The 18,309-nt window shown below is 45.8% G+C and overlaps 1 protein-coding gene and 1 long non-coding RNA gene across 3 annotated transcripts in view; one reads left to right on the forward strand and one right to left on the reverse strand.

Annotated features, from left to right (window-relative positions):
* The window catches only part of LOC143181706 (uncharacterized), a 203,523-nt gene that overhangs the window by 69,842 nt on the left and 115,372 nt on the right, over positions 1-18,309 (forward strand). The gene's annotated exons all lie outside the window — the stretch shown is intronic.
* LOC143181646 (uncharacterized) overlaps positions 1-18,309 on the reverse strand; it is a 222,409-nt gene that overhangs the window by 27,475 nt on the left and 176,625 nt on the right. The window contains exons 7-8 of the mRNA XM_076382174.1: positions 14,765-15,059; positions 14,192-14,337 (exon numbers count right to left, since the gene is read on the reverse strand). Coding sequence (XP_076238289.1) covers positions 14,192-14,337; positions 14,765-15,059 — 441 coding nt within the window. The remainder of the gene's footprint in view (positions 1-14,191; positions 14,338-14,764; positions 15,060-18,309) is intronic.

An 18,309-nucleotide genomic window follows, 5' to 3' on the forward strand; every position in this document is an offset into this window, starting at 1 on the left:
AAATATTACGCTAATGGAAACTCAGGAGATGTAAATTATCGAAGTCCTCAGTACATTTTAGAACACAAGGGTAGTCTATAAAAATTAAATGGATGTATAAATAGCGTTCCTTGGAAAATACTACTTTTCAGGATTGTGTCTTAAGGTCTAAATGCAGTAGTTATCCAAGGCCTGCAGATTATTAGATAACTGTACTCAGGTCAACGAGAGAAGTCATCAAGATCACTTAAATTCAAGCTGCTTGGATTCTAGTAACTTGACTAATCCGAATAAGCCTTTGCAGAATCTCAGCAGAAGGTTGGCCATCCAACAGTAGGTATTTCACCCTTTGTTTCCTCCACTGACTGCGTTAGATAGTTCGTGCAGAGGTTTCGAATTTCACACCACTTGCGTACACCGCAAACTGTACTGTGTGCCAGGGGGTTGGCGATACGGTCAATAAGAACGGGAAATGGCGTTTTCGCGAGCCACGTATTCCGTCGAGTTCCTCGAGAAGAATGAAAGCGCAGGGAGATCGGAGGGGGAAAAAAGTCGTTCGAAATTCCGCGCCATATGCTCAATGGCTCCTCCAGACTACCCCCTCTGTCCGCCTCTACCCCCTGAGGAACAGTCTCGGCGTCGGTGGCTCGCAGCAACCACGGAGAAATTCAAATTTACGCACCGACTGCCCCGGGTGTGTTTTTCGAACTTATGAAAAATGAGTCTAGCCGAGGGTCCGTACTAACCTCCAACCCCCTCAGCCTTCTGCCCCGCCTCAGGGTTTACCTCCTTCACCTTCCACGCCTTTTCCCTATTCCCTATCGCTTTAATTTCCACTCGTTCCCTGATCTGCAGCCACCGAGCGAAATGGATCGCTAATGGTGCCGAAAGTGAAGAAGTAATTAAAAAATTCACTACAGACTACGTGGGGGTTCGTAACTTTCTGTGGCAATTTAAGGGAAGTGCTGCTTGCTTTCAGTTGAATTCTGGGGTATAGTGATACACCATTTTTTGGGCTCATGAAAACGAGTGATTTTACTATTTTTGTAAAGAAGTAATTACTGATGACATTATTGGGAATTCTTTTTCAGGGGTTGATATGTTATTTGTTATTTAAAATTGACTACTGTTGCGACAGGACCTTATCAGCTGTCACCCAGCAACAAAATTAATTGAAACAGAAAATACGAAAACTGGTGAATTTTTGATATACGAATTTCCGAATTTCCAAAAATCCTTTCAGCACAATACTTTGCACATGAAAATTTTAAATAAAATGCAAAAACATCTCTATTATTTTAACCCGACGTGGTGCATTTCCTCAATAAAAATGCGTAACAAGGAACAAAAGCACCTAAGCTTCTACAAAATGAAAATGATGATTTTTATGTTCCAACATTTAAACTTGCAAAGTTCGCGCAATATCGATTAATATCTCGCAAACAATCGTTTTTGCTTTACTTCGAAGGTTTCTTAATCACCGCGCGCCTTCCAGGAGTCCCACCCTTCCGGTTTTTGTCCAAGCTTGAGCGTTGCTCGATCATCCGGCGGAAGCAAACAACGTTGTTAATCGTTCGGCAAGCTTCCGGAATCGTGGCAGATGTACGCGAGCAACGGGCCACAAAAACAGAGGGAACCACTTCTTTCCCTGCATTACCATATCTTTCACGTATCTCGTCTCATTTTTCTTCCGTTATTGCGGTCGGTCCTTTAACTCGGTTCATTTTTCACTCATCCTCTACGTACAGCGCTCTGATATGAGACGCTGCTTGAATTCGGTCAATTTCGGTACTTCACGCGAAACCTTCCCCAGAATATTCCACGGAAATATTCCTGTCTCGGCGAAATTTCGACGTAATACATTCGCGGGTCTTCGAGCTGGCGATGAGCGTGCGCCATACTGCTTTTACAGGCAACAGGAATTTTCTTCGTCTTTAATGGAACGATCTCTAAAACGTTTCTTCGCGAAAATGTTATTGTGTTTCCTGATTTTTCTACCAGCTGCACTTTACTATTATTACTTGCAAGCAGATAATAGGTGTTTTACAATAATTGCAGTAAGTATATATGAAAGATGAGGTGTAGGTAGTTGTTGACTGTTTTACAGTCTGGCTTGCTTAAAAGTGATAGATAGTACAGAATAGAATTATAATAGAAGTAAGCTAGATTACAGTCTACTATATGTATAGTAAAAATAGATCAAGTATTCGCTATAAAGGTGTAGAGACTTAGTCCATAGGAACTAGGTACTAGGGGATTAGAATTCGAGAGTCGGAAAATTATGATAATATAAATATATCAGTGCAGGGAAAAAGTCTTGAATTTAGTCAACCTGTAGTGTACACATGTACTTGCGCAATATAGAAGGGAAATAGCTGTCAGCTTCATGGAATAAAAATAAAGAACATCGCGGTGTGTATTCTTAGACGAGCATTTCCCATTTACAACGTCACCAGCCAGCGGACCGAGATAATCGAAGTTCTTCCCCTGATCTCACGAAAATCAAGATGGCCGCCCGAGACGAGGAGCAGGCCCCTCGTCTCACGTTTTCACGAGCCTTTTTTGCGAGCCCCAGCGACCGTACCGCGATGAATTATGGCGCATAACCTCGAGAGACACGGAGGCACGGTGCATATAACCTATATTTCAAGTTCTTACCGCGAAACGTGCACCGGTATAGTTCACGTCGCGGTAACTCGATCCAGCCTGACCCGTACCAACGTTGTGTAGTCGAACACAGGGCAACCGCTATCTTCCGCTGTCCCTTCTTCCCCCTTATTCTGTTCCAGAGCGTATTTTGGTTCCCCTACCGTTTTTCATACCTCCCCCGAGCCATCGTCTGCTCGTGAAACGGAACCGTGCCCATGAATGTATGAATGGGATGAAAGTTGAGACCCCCTTGCGTTCATTTCTCAGAGTGGGACTCTCTCGTCTGTTTAATTATATTAAGAAACCGAACGATCAGAAGAAATTTGGAAAACGTCCTTCTGCAATTACTCATCTCATAAAGTACCGTGCCTCCCTTGAAAGGGTCGCGGCAATCGCTTCAGAGAATTCAATAAGAGGGCTCCAAGAGCAAATTACATGCCTCTCGTCCCTCTCGCGACCGTTTCTTTCCAGCACAAGAATTCGTGCAGGCCCGACAAAATTCTAACCGTGGATGGGGAACATTACTAGGGATTACTCCCCTTTTCTTCTTCTTTGTTTCCTCTCGTGTCCCCCGGGTTCGAGCGAAGGAAAGGTCAAGTGTGCCCGCCCCGGGAGGGTTGGCCCAGGACAGAGAGTTGGCCCGCTCGTTTACGATCGTTCCAAGCCTTAACGAGGCTAATCGCGGGCTTGAGTACAAGCCCTGAGATCCTGGACCCCATGTATTCGCATCTGAATACCCTCACGCGCCAAGCATTCGCGTTCACTGCCTCTGGGAGACCTTCACCTTGCATATTTATCATTCCTGCTAGTCTTTCATCAACTCTTATCGGCGACACAGCGATCTTCTGTGGTGCTTCAGTGGGCTTATAGCGGTGGATAAAGGAAGGTTCAAATGGTGAGTGGAAAGAGAACATAGTAGATATATACAGGGTGATCGATTTGACTGGGAACCCTGTGTAATGAGTGTTGGCAGGGCTTACAATGTTACAGCAGTTACAATAAATGCTGCCAACACTCTGAGGGTTTCCAATTACACTGATCACCCTGTATACTTATATGTATAATTTCACGAAAAGGAACTATAGTGTATTTACGCCTAAAGAGTATAAACTAAGGAAATGTGACACCATAGACGAGTGTTACTAGTAGGTACAAAAGAAAATATATACAGTTAACTCAAACGACACTGTCTGCACTGACACTATCTTTTTCTCTCTCATTCAATGACTCTCGTCTAACAAAGAGATAGAGAGTATTGACGTGGCCAGACTCACTTGAGCTGCGTGTACATTTAGTATCAAAGTCTCTACATAAGTATTCAATTTATTGTTCCCTTTTTACCATTTTTTCCATTGCCCAGAATCGCTCCAGCCAAGAGATGGCGAGATAATTAGTGGAAGGATAATATTTCCTACGAGCGCATTAAAACACGAGGCGAGTTCTTTATCTTTATCGACGTGTCGTAAATGTAAAGCTGCGGGGAGCACGCGACGCGGCGCGGATTAAAATTGCGCCGTGCGTTCCGTGCCGCGCGGCTGGGATGCTCGTGCGCGAGCTGCATACGAGAGCGCGGGATCACGAACTCGCGCGTAATTGCCAGCGCAACGTTGCCCCATCGGGCAAATTCGATTCTTTTTTCATTATTCAAATTTCGAGCATTTCGTTTGATCGAGCCGCGCTGGCGAAAATATCGCGCATAGTCGCCTCCTCTGACCGATCATCGTGGCGATTTTTTATCCTTCGACTCTCTACTTTTTCCGAATTCCTCGCTGTCTCGATCTGAAATTCGCCCATTTTGCCCGCTTGATTGCTTCTCGACATATATTTTGGCATCCTCGGTTTCGCAAGTCGGCTGGATTCGAACGAGTTACGAATATTTTACCTTTCTTATGTAGCGTGAGCAGTATACGAGTGTCTGTTAGAGTGTATTTAGTGACCAGCGAGTGTGACGCAAGTGGCGTGTATTTGTGTGTATCTATATCATAGAATTCTACTTGCTGTATTTTACTTACCACGATAATGTGAAAGTGCTCAAATACTTATGCACGATGGAGTGTACTGCCCGTGGCAAGGTGTACAAATTTTCTCCTCAATAACGATAGCATCGATTTACCAAGAGAACACCCGTTGCATGGACCGCGCGCGAGCTCACGTAGAACCGGTACGTGCTCTCGTTGTCTCGATTAAATTGATGGCGAGTGCAGGGGAGGGGGTCGTACGATTTAGCGGAGGTGTGCTATTGATTATTACAGCATTACAAAAATGGCAGCAAGGGAGAGGGGTGCGGCAACGCGATAGACCCGTCGGTTTTTATAAACTGACGTGGCTGATGGCTGGAAAACAAAACTGGGGAAAAACGCGTCGTAGTGGGGGCGAGTCGAATTAATGCCCAAAGCTGCCGCTTTAAACGGCAGGAGCACTGTGGTTTTCCCAAGGTTGCTTTAATAACGCGAGAATCGTAAATTTTCGAAACCGACGTCGGCAGTCTCGCCTCTCCGCCCCTTTGCTCAGCGTCGCACCCTATTAAAGGCGACCAAGAAGTCCAGCGTGACTTTTTACCCCAGCCGCAAGAACAGCCACGCGCGCTGAAAAACCTTCTGGCTGATCATTTCGCCGATAATTGCCGAACGATCGTTCTCGCGAACGTATAGTCCCTCGGAGATTGAATCTCTGCAGGAAATTGGGGGTGGCTCGTTGTATCGTGGGGGTATTTATAACGCGACCTCGGTAGTTTTATAGCGACGAGTCGCTGGGAGCCTGCGTTAATTGGAACAGTCATTTTCGCTCTTAGAAGATTATTCGGGGGACCGTATCGCGGAATCAGCTACCGCGATTGTACAATGGGAATTAAAAAATGGGTCAACGATTCTGGAGTACTCGCGTGTGAAGCGTTACTTTTCAAATGGTTTTTTTTTTATCGGAAAATATTTCTTGCTAGTTAAACCACCCCATCGAACCGTTAACTGAATTACGTAACAGCTCGATGGGGGAAGCGGGCACAATGTATCGAAAATTGTGTCGAACGATGATGGATAAAAAATAATAGAAGGACGTAGACACGACAGGAGAGGATGGAAACTCTGTTCTGTTTTTCAATAATAGTCTGTTGTGCCTCCGAACACCCTGTATCTGTGTACACGTCGCATACATTTTCCCGTGCACCTACGACACGTTCTAATACAAGCATCTAGACGCCATGTTTCTCTGGGTGCACGGAGGCAGCCAGCGTGCAGATGATTTTAAAATATAATGTATTCACCGGTTGACCGTCGCTGAGTCGGTTAACCAGCCAACCGTGTTACACTTTGAGGCTCTTCCCAGCTTCCTGGGTACCTAGTCTTCTTGTTTGCCTTTGCTTTTTCGCTCGACGTGCATCTTCTCTCTTATAAATGTTCTCGAGATTCTTATTCTATTTAATTTAAGGGAAACTCTTATCGTAAGACGTGTTTTATTAGTCTTCTTTTATATTTCTCGTGCAAGTAAATTGCAGAGATTTTTGCACATATTTATTAGCAGCATATGTGTATGTGCTTATATTCCAGTAATATTCACTAATAGATTGAAATCTAGCCTCAAGCAGGTATTCATAAAGCAAGCCAGCCCATGGCTTTGATTACTGTTACTTCTGGTTGCTGTGTTCATTCAAAATGAAGAAGTTAAAAAAATTCTAATTTCGCAAATACTGAAATGATGGAAAAGGGGGTAGAACTCTTTAAGCTTTGAATATTGATCTCTTATATTTTTTGTACCTACTTTCTGTGGTACAAAAATATGATAAAAATACACGATTCTAACACAACGTAGAAGCCATAATTTACACACACAAGCACTCTCAGCAAAAATTGGTAGAATTCTATTTATAAACAAGTGCAAGAGAACCTAAAAGGCGTGTCCCACAGTAGATGCCCTCAAAAATAGTATACCTAAAGTAATTTCGAACTTCCAGCAACATTCCAAAGTCTCCTACTTACCCCAGAACAGGCGAGTCGCGGGAGTAACTAAAACAAATTAATAGCACAAAGTAGAAATAATAGAACGAGGGTTCTAACTGCTCTGCCGATCCCCCGACTCGTAAATTTCAAGGAGTCACGTCGACGAGGAAACTTTCCAGGTGAAAAATGGCGAAACTCCGGGCCACCGATCTGCAAACACGCAAAAGTTCGATCGCCTTTCGTGTCGTTGCTCGTCAGGAGGCGTGCCGTGGGCGAGATCGAATCTCGATGAAGCGATATCGTTGACGTTTACATCGGCTGTCCGTGACGTTCGATGACAATTAGGATTTTTCGCCAGCCCTTTGATCGCTTTTCGAAATGCCGCGTTTAGAGGGAGGAAGCTGCGGACAGCATCGCGCTCGACCTAATCTCTAAACGACGAGCTCCAGGCATTATCGGGCAGCCTGTTGTTTCGGACCGATTGAATTATTCTAGCATGATTCTGGCCATTGCGGTGCTCTCTCATGATTTATGGGAGCGATGTTTGAACGGGAACGTTGTCACCGCGGTCTGTACCAGTGAGCGACTTCGCTACTCGATCTTCCGGTTGCTCCATTATTCTATCCTCTGTTTCTGAAAGTACTACCGCGATTCGAGGGCTCAGGGTACTTGCATACTTAAGAGTTTCCTATGGCAGGGGTGTTTAAAGAGTACTTTTAAATTGTCGCCGTGAGAGTACTTAGATTGGAAATTTTCTGCTCTTAGAGGGTGAAGGGAGGGCCTCTTGGGAGGTACTCTTAAGGTGGGTCTACACTACATGTAGTGTACCTTAGCAGTGTTGGTGATGTAGTCTATTACTCTACACCGATGAAGAATTTCCTGGCAACCTTGCTCACAATTTTAAGAACCTTCTTCCAGGTCAACGAGCACCCTAAAACAACAGAAAGAGAAGAGCTCCCCTAACAGAAAGACTTGGCGATTCCCAGCGACCGAAAATGTAATTCTAATTAGTAGTACTATAGCAGTCCACGAGGACAAGCGATTTATAATACGGTGTCCTCGACTGTGGACGTGACCCAGCGTAGGTGGTCGCGTCACGGGTGATTTTTTACATCAGCATGCGGTACCATAAATCAATTAAACAAAAAACCGCGGGGTCTGCTAGTGACAAATTCAGCTGGGACTCGGCCGAACCACCTGGAGCGAATTTGATTCGCGGCAACGAGCGCGACTGTTGCCCTTTTCCTTTCGTGTCGCGCCCCGCCCCCGTTGTTTAACAAACCCGCCACCTTTTTTCGTGCCGATATTTGCGCAAATTTACGATAGCGGAATGCATGCCTTTGCACGCTTGCTGGAAAGTACGAAGCCGTTCGCGTCGCGTGACAATAAGTGAAATTGGGTAATATACGCTCGCGATATACTGGGTGTGTCGTAGAAAACGAATATACGAGGGGAGCAGAGTATTTGAATGCCAGTTTGGCCTTGTTCTTCGGCCTTTTTCCCTCTTCCAGAGGAGCGTTGCGCGCTGGAGCGTTCCGTGTCCTCAGAGGAAGCGAAAGCAACGCGTTGCACCAGCAGAAGCTTAATTGCTCGGGGATACGAGCTCGTTAGAACGTCCCAGATCTCTTACGTTCTTCCTCGCGATCATTTCGCTGTCCGTTCGCAATTTACGTAATACACGTAGCGACTTTGCAACCAATTCTCCCCGTTCTTATAAATTATACCGTGAAGTCCATTTGTTCGTTTGTCTGTTTAATGGAAGAATAAGAGCAATTGTTCAATAAAAGGTACACGGCTCTCCAATGGGGGAATTTACCTCGCCATCTATGTTCTTCTCTTCGTTCCCCAGCGCCGTTCTTGATGCCCTGAAGAGTCGAATATCGTCGTATATTCGTCGAACGTAGTTATCGTTAGCCTTCTCCCCTCGCCTCTTACGGTTTCAAATTGTTTCGCTTTATTCTTCATTAAGGAGCATTTTTTATCGGGGCGAAAAGAGTGGGGAGCCTCGCTTTCGAAGAACATTACGCTTCCCCGGGGATTCATTTCTCTCTCTTCGGCCTCTATTCCGCTCGCTCACGATCAATTCTAGACTTTGCTTCTTACCCTCCTGCAACTTCGAATTGGCCGGAATCGTGCTCGTTATATCCGATGTCGTGAGTGCACTTACACTGCCGCCGCTTACAATCGTTTCACTCATCCAGTTGATGATTTTGCTTCCGGACCTCTTACAACTTCGAGCTATCCCATGGGAATCCTCTGCCCCCACTTATTACGCTTCGTGGATCCCTATCAATCTAACTTCAGAATGGAATTTCGGGATCGCTCCTCTGCCTTTGCACGACGGCCATTAGGGCTCCAGTGGCGAGAAGAAGATTTTGCTATGGATTGCCCCGTTGATTTGCTAACGAAATGTTTATTGGCCGCTTTTGGAAATCGAAGGAGTGAGTGTTAGACTCCCTCAGTGATGGCGTTGGGGCGCAGGCATGGAGTCATAAGGTGGAAATGTGAAAAATGTTCAAGTACTTGAATATTCAGATATTTGGACATTGGAAGATTCAGATATATGGACATGCAGGTATCAAAAATACCCTAAAATATCTCAGAATATTCCAAAATACTCCACAATACTCCAAATACCCCAAACGACCAATCTCTCAATTATTAAAAATTCCAAATTCCTAAATATTCCTCCTAAAACCGAAAATTTCAAATGCGAGAATTCTTTCACACTCGAATTAAAAAATTATCAGACTCTTCCCTGAAATCCTCTCCCCAGAGCACCGCAATATCTCCACCATTATCCACCCCACTAGGCGGTCAGCGACCGAGGATCGCGTAAGACCGCTGGAAACCGCTGATGATAACGGCGAGAAGCGCGGGCGATTAACTTAACTACGACGTCCCGTAAATTTATCACGATCCGTGACGTCGAGTCCGCGACTAATCTCCGTGCTTTCGCGACCCCCTTAAGTGTCCACCGACCCGTGGTGCTCTCCTTTCGGCCACGTCCACCGCGAGCACCCTATCTTCGACGGGCGATTCGCGCTCCACGACGGAATACCAATGGCGTCTGCCTCCCCGCCACCCGCGGCTGGCCGTAAAAGTTTAGACGATGGAGCAGGGAGAGCGAAGAAAGAGCGACGGAGGAAAGGGGGGAGCCAGGCAGGGAGGCAAGAACGAGCACGCGTGGTAAGAAAAAAGATGGATGGCCCGTGGATGGTCCACTTTATTGCGCCGTCGGATATTGTATAGCTTATGGCTGCAGGCTGCAGGAGGGAACGGAAGAATTTTCCCTGGGAAAGCGTATGATCTATCGCTCAGCGCGGGGGCGAATTTTTGGTCGGCCAGGAGTTCTCGGCTGGAAAATCGTCGGCGAAGCGAATTACCCCGCGGAACTTTCGATCCAAACCCGACAGGTTTAAGCTCGAATTCCGCTCGTTCGATTGGAACACGTCGCGCGAACTTCGCCGCCGATTCCAGAGAGCGATTATAATTTTATAATCTAACGGCTTGGGGTAAAAGTGTGCTGAACTGCCCGGTGAACTTCGAGCACGCGGGTCTTCGGGGGGCCATCGATCCAGGGGATACCCACGCCCCAGTCTTCTCGCGGCGTTACATTCGCTGGAACTTTTAATTCTTTCCCTTGGTCGAGGAAATTATTTTACATGGAAGGCCAGCGGGGGAAGTTCAGCGAGGAAGGGCAGGGGCTAATCGCGGAGGGGATTTGAAGTTGAACGGCGAACTTGAGTCGAATGAGTTCGGGGAAAGCGAAAGTCGATGCTTTGGATTTCGACTTTGGGAGAGAGGAGATAATGGTAGATCATGGGGAAGTTGGAAGCCTTTTTATGGAGTTGGGGTGTTGGTTTAATTTGGTGGTAGAGGAGCATGTAGCAGAATGCTTATTAATTCGTTTGCCAGATCTGAAGCTGGTTACTGAATTATATTGAGCTTGAAGCAGTCAGATATGCGGTTTAAATTTGACGTGTATTAATATATGCGTGGCGTGGAGTTACGATGCATGAGTTTCATATTCGGTTTTAGAGCTTTTAATTAACGTATTACGTCGTTTAATAAATAATATCACTGAAAATTATTTTGCTTTTAATGTAATTAATGTTTACAATTACCTTTTATAATATGATGACGAAGTTATATAAAAAACCTCGAAATTTTGAAAGTTTGAATACTTGGCTATTGAATACACTCATCTTGGCAAATTAGCACTGGAATCTTGAAATAACCCCACTTTCATATGCTAAGATTTAATTTTACTGTTTAATTTTACTGTGAAATCATAAACGACGTTACTTACTGGGTAACCTAATGTACACGAACTCTTACCAAAGTGGAAACAGTTATTCCTAGTCAGACCGCAGTTTATGGAGTAAGTTGACTCCCAGTGTTGTCCATTGGGTCATAGTAGCTTACAACACCATTATCTAGTAATCCAGGTTACTCGAAATTTCTAATCAAGTGGATTAATTTTATCTCAATAATTTTGAAACATATAGTACCCTTGTTCATCGATATCTAATCAACACATTAAGCAGCAAAGGATATAGATCGTAATAATCTATATCTTAGATCTGACTGAAGATGTTTCTTATTTAAGTTAAGCTAACTCACGTCACCAATGAATTTTGTCTCGATTATATCACAAAACACCTACCTGAACCAGCGAAAAAATTGGAGAGCATGCTTTCGGATCGAACATTCCCAGGCCTCAGTTTAGCTGGTGTATGTTAGTGGAAAAAGGCAAGGAAATCGAGAAGGAGAGCGAACGACCACTGGATCAAACCGAATCCAATAACTCCTGCGGGATTACAGCCCGACCCCTGGGAGTCGACCGTTACCCCGAAGATGCGAAGGTTGCGGCGAAGAGAAAACTGGAGAGGAGGGTCGTGAAAGAGAAGAGAAAGGAACGAAGTGGAGGTGTTGGTATAAGGGAAGGTGGTTCGCGAAAGTGGATCATCGCTGGGGTAGGACACTTCATCGAGGACTGTGCAACTTACACACAAGCGTACACTGAAACTTATTGTGCATTCGTGTAGACTTCTACTTGTTTAGATACTCGAGAACAGGTAGGACGATTATACAGAGTATTCAGCTACAGGTGAGGTTTAAGCGTTGACTCTACGTAGACCTAAAATAGGATAAAAATCAAGGATAAGTTTCTTGTCTTCTAAGCGTCTTACTCTCAAGAAGCTTAAGAAGCTAAAAAAAATATTCATGAACTCTTAAGCAATTTTTCTTTATAAGAATTTTCCTTCGCTCTACACGTTTTCCCAAGCTTTGTGATTTTTTTCCAAAGGTCAACGAAACGGCGTATTTACGAAAGCAAGAGACTCTGCCGATAAAGCCCCGTTTAACGAGAGAATTACAAGAGAGAACCGCAACGACTAGCTTAAAAAAGTGGTCGCGATGGACCTCGAAGCCCGGCGATAAATGCAGAAACAAAACGAAACGTAAACGAAGAAAGGGGCGATCGGCAAATAGAGCCACGAAACCAAACCGCGCGAGCTATCGTCGAAGCGATGAAACAAAATATTTGTGCGGTTTCAACGATTTTCGTGACGCGCCTCACCGGATCCCTGCAAATTCAATTTCTCCGAGAAAGATTCGTTTACCACCTGTGTTGCATAACACCGACACGAGCCACGTGCATAGGGTACAGTATACGCTCGCGTTTAGCTGGTGTGCGGGCGCAGCCGCGCATTACTATCGCTCGAGGGAGGGTAAAGGTAACCGTGTTCCAGCCAACAGCGAGAGGTATATAACTTATAAGCCGTTTCGTGGGATTTTGACAAATCGCCAAAGCTGTCTGCTCTTTCTTTTCGTTTTTCTTTCCTTCATTACCGCGATTGCGTACGTCCTGGTTGTTAGCAAAGGGCTTGGGCAAAAATGGAACCCTAGGTGTGACACAGTAGTTTTTGAGGAGATAATTACGATCAAAATTGTAGCTTGAAGACTAATCTCGTGTAAAAGTTCGTGTAAAAATTCTTTTTCTGTAGAAGTCAGACTCTGGGAATTAAAATTCGAAATTGTGAATCCTATTTTTGGGAAACCTGAAAGACCATAGGAACACTTTGTGTTAATTAAATGTTAGTTGTGGAGAAAATTGATATGTCAGGAAAGAGATCTCGAGATATTGGATATCAACGTTGGTGTTTAAAAAATGGAATCGATTGGCAATCGAGACGATTAAAAATCGCAGGGGAAGTATTGGGTGGTTTCATGGCTAGGTTTCCCGTTCTGATGAGACGAGAAACATTCCGCGTCGAAATCGATCGAAAATTGGTGGAAAAGGATCGGTCAAGCCCCTTTTCCAGCCAGCTCTGCCGACTAACAATGTTGGCGCACTAAATCCCCGTGGCACGGGAAACTTTTCCACGGAGTTCGAGTTCGCCGAGGTTTATCGGCGTCGGAAGCAGTTTCCATCGGCCACAGTTTTTCCCTCGTTTCTCTTTCTCTTGCGCCCCGTCTTTCCCCCTCGATCCCGATAAAATTCGAGGGTCACGCAAATCGAGCGTAACCTGTGAACTTATTACTTGACGCTTGTCGAATTCTTGCTTCTTGAGTGATGTTAATGTGGGTACACTTTTCTGGCATTTAAGGTTGCAAGTTTTGTTATATCTTCTTAACTATTATAACAATTATAGGTGTTAATTATAAGTAGGATTCATTGGGTATGATTGTTATTAACGATAGGTTAGTAGATATTGTTGCTAGAAGGATTATTTTATGGAAAGTATCGATTCTTTGAAAGGTATTCTTCGTTTGATTTATCTGACAGTTTCAATCGTTGGTTCCCCCACTTCTGGTCGAAGTGGTATAAATACCCCTGGAGCACGACGAATTTGTCAGTCACTCCGGAGACTCCGGAGGGTCTGGATCGTCTTGGCAGTCCTTTGAAGGGACTCCCTGGGTCTAGGATATCCCTGGGTCTAGGATATCCCTGGGTCTAGGATATACCTGGGTCTAGGATCTCCCTGGGTCTAGGATCGTCCTGAGTCTATGATTTCCCTGGGTCTAGGATATCCCTGGACTATTCTTTGGTATTGTCTTTATACTATACTCTTGACTATTTTTTGCTTTAGGTCTTGGACTATTCTTTGGTATTGTCTTTGTATTATTCTCTGGATTTTTTTTGGACTAGTTATTGGACTATCCCCTGGTCTGTCTTTCGGTCTACTCCTTAGACTAACCTATGGATTAACTTTTGGATTACTTCTTGACCTATCGCCTGGACTGTCTTTTGGTCTACTCCACAGACTATCCTTTGAGCTATCTTTTGGTCTATTTCAGGTGCTAGACTAGTACGAGTCTAGCTCGTAGACTACATCACAGTCTATCACTAGACAGTGACACACCATTCATTCAACTCATGAAAGACACTCTTCACACACCATGTTCTTCATTTCCACTACCCTCGGTAGTCTTTCCACTTTCATTAACAAATCTTCAATCAACATCTCACAAACCAATACATCTCTATCGTTGCTCCATAAAAAAAGTAATTGTCAATAGAATTCTTCTCACATTTGCATATTAAAGGACCCTTAAGATTAACCCTCAGAGTTCACAGTTCACAGTCAACATCCAAACAGAGAAAGAGAAGCGATAGTACTCACTGACTAAGGTGAGGAAGGGTATGTTGTGCTGCTGGAAATGGGGCGGGCTGCAAGCTTCTTCCGGCCTCGAAACGGTGCTTCCGGTCTGCACCTCCACCACGTGGCCGTCTCTTCGGTAGAACGTCATACACCTGAAACCGCTCCGGCTGCGAACAGAAAGAGAGAATGAAAAAACGAGTCCCGGGCGTGCTTCTTCACCGCGAAGCACCGGCAAAACGTTTACACGAACATCAACGGCGCTGTTTGCGAGGACAATGTACACCGTTGTCGCGCGCGTCTGGCTTGTCCCGCTACTCGAAACACTGTGTCATCGACGCTCTTTTCTCCTTTTTGCAGTGCACGCGGCCACTGTACCGAGACGGTTAAAAAATTGCGACACGGTAAAAATGTTCCGCTGAAAGGAGATAACCGTGCACGCGTTTGCTGTTCGTGAAACGTCGTTTACGGAGCATCGTTCCCCGCAAAAATATCGCGCCATCCCCGCGCCATAATTACCACCACTTTTTCCTCGTCTGCTCCGAGAGCTACCCTTGCACCCAGCGAAAACAGCGAAACAAAATCTCGCCTACTTACCAGCCGACGGTGAAGTGCGCCACGAGCATGGTCATCGTCGTCTGCGCAGCGTTCGACTGTTTGATGCTGTTGCACAGGATCTTCTCGTCCTGGTCCTCTTGCCCTGGGGGGTACTGGCTGTCCAGGAGGCCGTTCTCGAGCCTCGAGGAACTGGTGTTCGATCTGGTCACGTGCAGGGAAGCGTTCCGCGGGTGGAACGTGTACGACATGGTCAGGTCGAGGGTGTGCCAGGTCAGTCCGCCAGTGGAATGGCCGGTCAACCAATTGGGAAATCGACACTGACCGGGCGGCGAGACTGAAAGCGCACGGGAACCAATTTATTTAACGCTGATTGAACCGACTCGGAGTCTGCAGACCGAGTCCTCGGACCTGTCGTCTCTGCGTTAATTGGGACTCTGCTGCGGGGGCTTATAAAACGTATTTAGAGGTAGGGGATTTCGTAATTCTTGAAGGGAAGTTTGCTCGTTTTAGGTCTCTTGCATTATTTGGTTCAGAGGGGATGAAATGTTTGGAAAAGTGAGTGATTTCCTGTGTCCTTCAAAATTTTATGTGGTACATGAATCCACAGATCTAAATTTAACAGTAGGCCTTAAGTTAGATTCTAAATGAAGGAAATTTAATAGTATAAACTACTTCGAATATTATTCGAGGAACTATTAGGTACATATTTAGAGCCAACGTGACTCTGCATTCGTCGTACGAGAGTCAAAGGCATGTTCAAATTTTCTCTAATTTTTCTGAATAAACTTTCCTCTTCAACGACAGATCCACGATTGAAACGAAATCAACAGCAAAATCGGCCGAAGAAGAGATCAGCGATGGTGAATGAAAGAGACGAACGAGGCGAGGCAACCCTCCAAAAATTTCGCAGTCGCCTCGCAGGCCCATAAAGTCCTCGACGTTCCGGAACGACAGTCGATAAAACGTCGACGTAGGTATTCGACGGCGAAACAGAATCGTTCGAGTATCTCGGCAGTCCACCAGAGCCACCCTCCCACACTCCCTCTTTCTCTCCCCCATTCTGATCTCTTTGCTCGTCCTGCTCCCGCTCTAGTGCCTCTCGAGCGTGTTCCACTTCCGGTCCAGGGGTGTAAAATCCAGTCGTGAGAAGGAGCCACTTCGATAGCGTCGGGGAAAGGGTTGAGGAAAATGGATAACAAAGAGGGAGCTGGGTGAGGGACGATCGACTGAGGGGACGAGGGGGTCGTAGGCTGATAGATAGATAGGCGAAAAGAGTGTCGAGAGGATGGGCGAGATCGTGGGAGCGAGATAGGGGGAGACAAAGAGGGGGAATGGGCACGGTGAAAGGGGCGAGGGTGCGAGGGAAGGGGGTAAAGGATGGTAACTACGTAACAATGAAAAAGTAACGGGGTATAAAGAAATATAGATGAAAAAAAAGGGGAGGAAAAAAACCGAAGAAATATTATGATAGAAAAAGGAAAGGGAGAAGGATGAGGAGGCGCTGGGGATGGAAGATTGACGGAGCGTAGGTTCGGCCAGTTTTATGGCACGTAAAAGCATTGTTGCACGGCCTCGGGAAGAATAGAAATAATTCAGAGGCTCCATCGATAAGTCCACGACGCGGACGAGCGGGATACAAATTCCGCGATCGTAAAAATCGAATGGCATTTCCCTTGTTTCACTTGCTGTCGTTCTTTATCCTTTCGCGGTATCCAACCACTCTCTCCCTCTCTGCCATCCACTCTCTTCCGCGAGCGCGTTCTTTCTCTTCGATTTCGCGCGTATCCTTCTCCATTCCCGACCCCGAACACCTTTTCTGTTATTTTTCCCATTCCCTCGCCAGCCGCGTATTGCCAATCTGCATTTTAACGATACCGATAAAATCTGACGCAAAGTTGAATTTGTAACTCTCCCTGATCGGGGCCTGCCAACAATGCAGGTCTAACGTCGATAGCGATCCGTGACGTCTCGATTGATTCCTGCTATTCGTGTCTACTCTACCGATCTCGTGCTGGTTTCTGATCCTACAGAGGCATGGAGATAATACGAGAAACTATCATGTTTTTCTTCTACCAGGTTCACTGGGGGTGAATTTTCATGTAGTGTCAGACCAAGAATATTTCCCAATTCGATACAAAGGCATCATTAGTGTAATCAATTAGAGACTTCAATTATCTTATAATAGAGCTAACGTACTGAAAGACACAGTGCTAAAATCGCTATAGATGGATCAATCAGTACCCATCACGTTCCCTCAACTAACGTTCAACTCGCCCAATATAATTGCCCGCCACAGGAAAGTCTGATGTCGCGGAGGCTCCTCGAGGTTCCAAGACATCCCCCACCCCCAGTCTCCCAGCCTCCCTTTTCGCTGGTTAAACCGCAGGTTTCGAGCAGTTATGAAAACGCAGTCGGGTAATTTTCTCGGTGTATTGACTCTGCCAGTAGAAGAGTCCGAGCTAATTGAACAAACTTTCGAGCCGGGCCAGTGGATGCAGCCGAAGGTACTCGGGACAGAAAGGGGCGAGGGGCGAAACGGGGTTGCAGCCGCGGCGAAAGAGAGAAAAAGATTTAATGTTAATCCATTTTCTGGGCTGCTTCGCGGGGCTGCTCTCCTCTTATTCCTCGGCGTCTCCGCAAGAAGGATCGGGGATATTAACGACGCGGACGCTCGCGAGGGGCGAGCCACCCTCCACGTCGCTGGGGCCGCTCCGCTTGCTTTTTCAGCCGACAGTTTTATCCGCGTGTCGGCGACTTAAACCGCTCCGGTCGAAGAAAGTGCCGCGCCCGCGCGGACCAGGCCGCGGCGAGCAGTTTAAAGCGAGAGAGATCCTGGGAATCCACTGAAGTGAAATCCGTTAACGAAGTTTGCCCGTGAAACTATACGCGGTAAAATACGGGCTGGCAAACTCCCGGAAGAACCGTGGGACAGGGGGCGGAGAAAAGAAGCGAAAGAGCGCGATGCACCGAAGAAAAGGGCGGCTGCAACGGTGAGTGGAGTAGCGTGTAAATATTCTTGCCTCGCGCTACGGGACCGGCATTTTGACGCGTTCCGTTAATGACACTGTCGGAGGGAGAAAGAGAGAGGGATGAATTTTTTACGTCGCGATTTTACACGAAACGCCCGTTTCTCTCGCGTGCCTCAAAGTCTGCGCAGCCTCACGTTTGACCTCATTTTTGCTGCTAGACAGGAAGGCCCTTTTTGGTCGGCCGAATTTCAAATTGCCTTGTTTGGGGAATTTGGGAGCGAGTCTCTGGATTCTTTACACGTTTGGGCTAAACAGCTTTTCTAGGCTTTTCACGTCCTACGTTTGGGCTAGCGTGGAAAATGTTTTGATGTTTTTTATACTTTAAGAGAAGCTTTTGGTTTTGCAATTGAGATTTTTTTTGTAGTTTCTTAAAGTCTGGAATTTTGGAAATATGTTCTCAGTGTAATATGTTGAAATTAAGTACGTCGTAGGTAGATATAGAAGTATATTTGAACGAAGGTGATCACCTGTTCAAGAGTAGAGGCATTCTTTAATCCTTCCTTTAGTCCTTTCATACAAATACTCTTTCTGACCTAACCTGATCATCCCCCTGTC

This window comes from Calliopsis andreniformis, chromosome 1 (assembly GCF_051401765.1).
Source record: "Calliopsis andreniformis isolate RMS-2024a chromosome 1, iyCalAndr_principal, whole genome shotgun sequence".
NCBI classification, from domain to species: Eukaryota; Metazoa; Arthropoda; class Insecta; order Hymenoptera; family Andrenidae; genus Calliopsis; species Calliopsis andreniformis.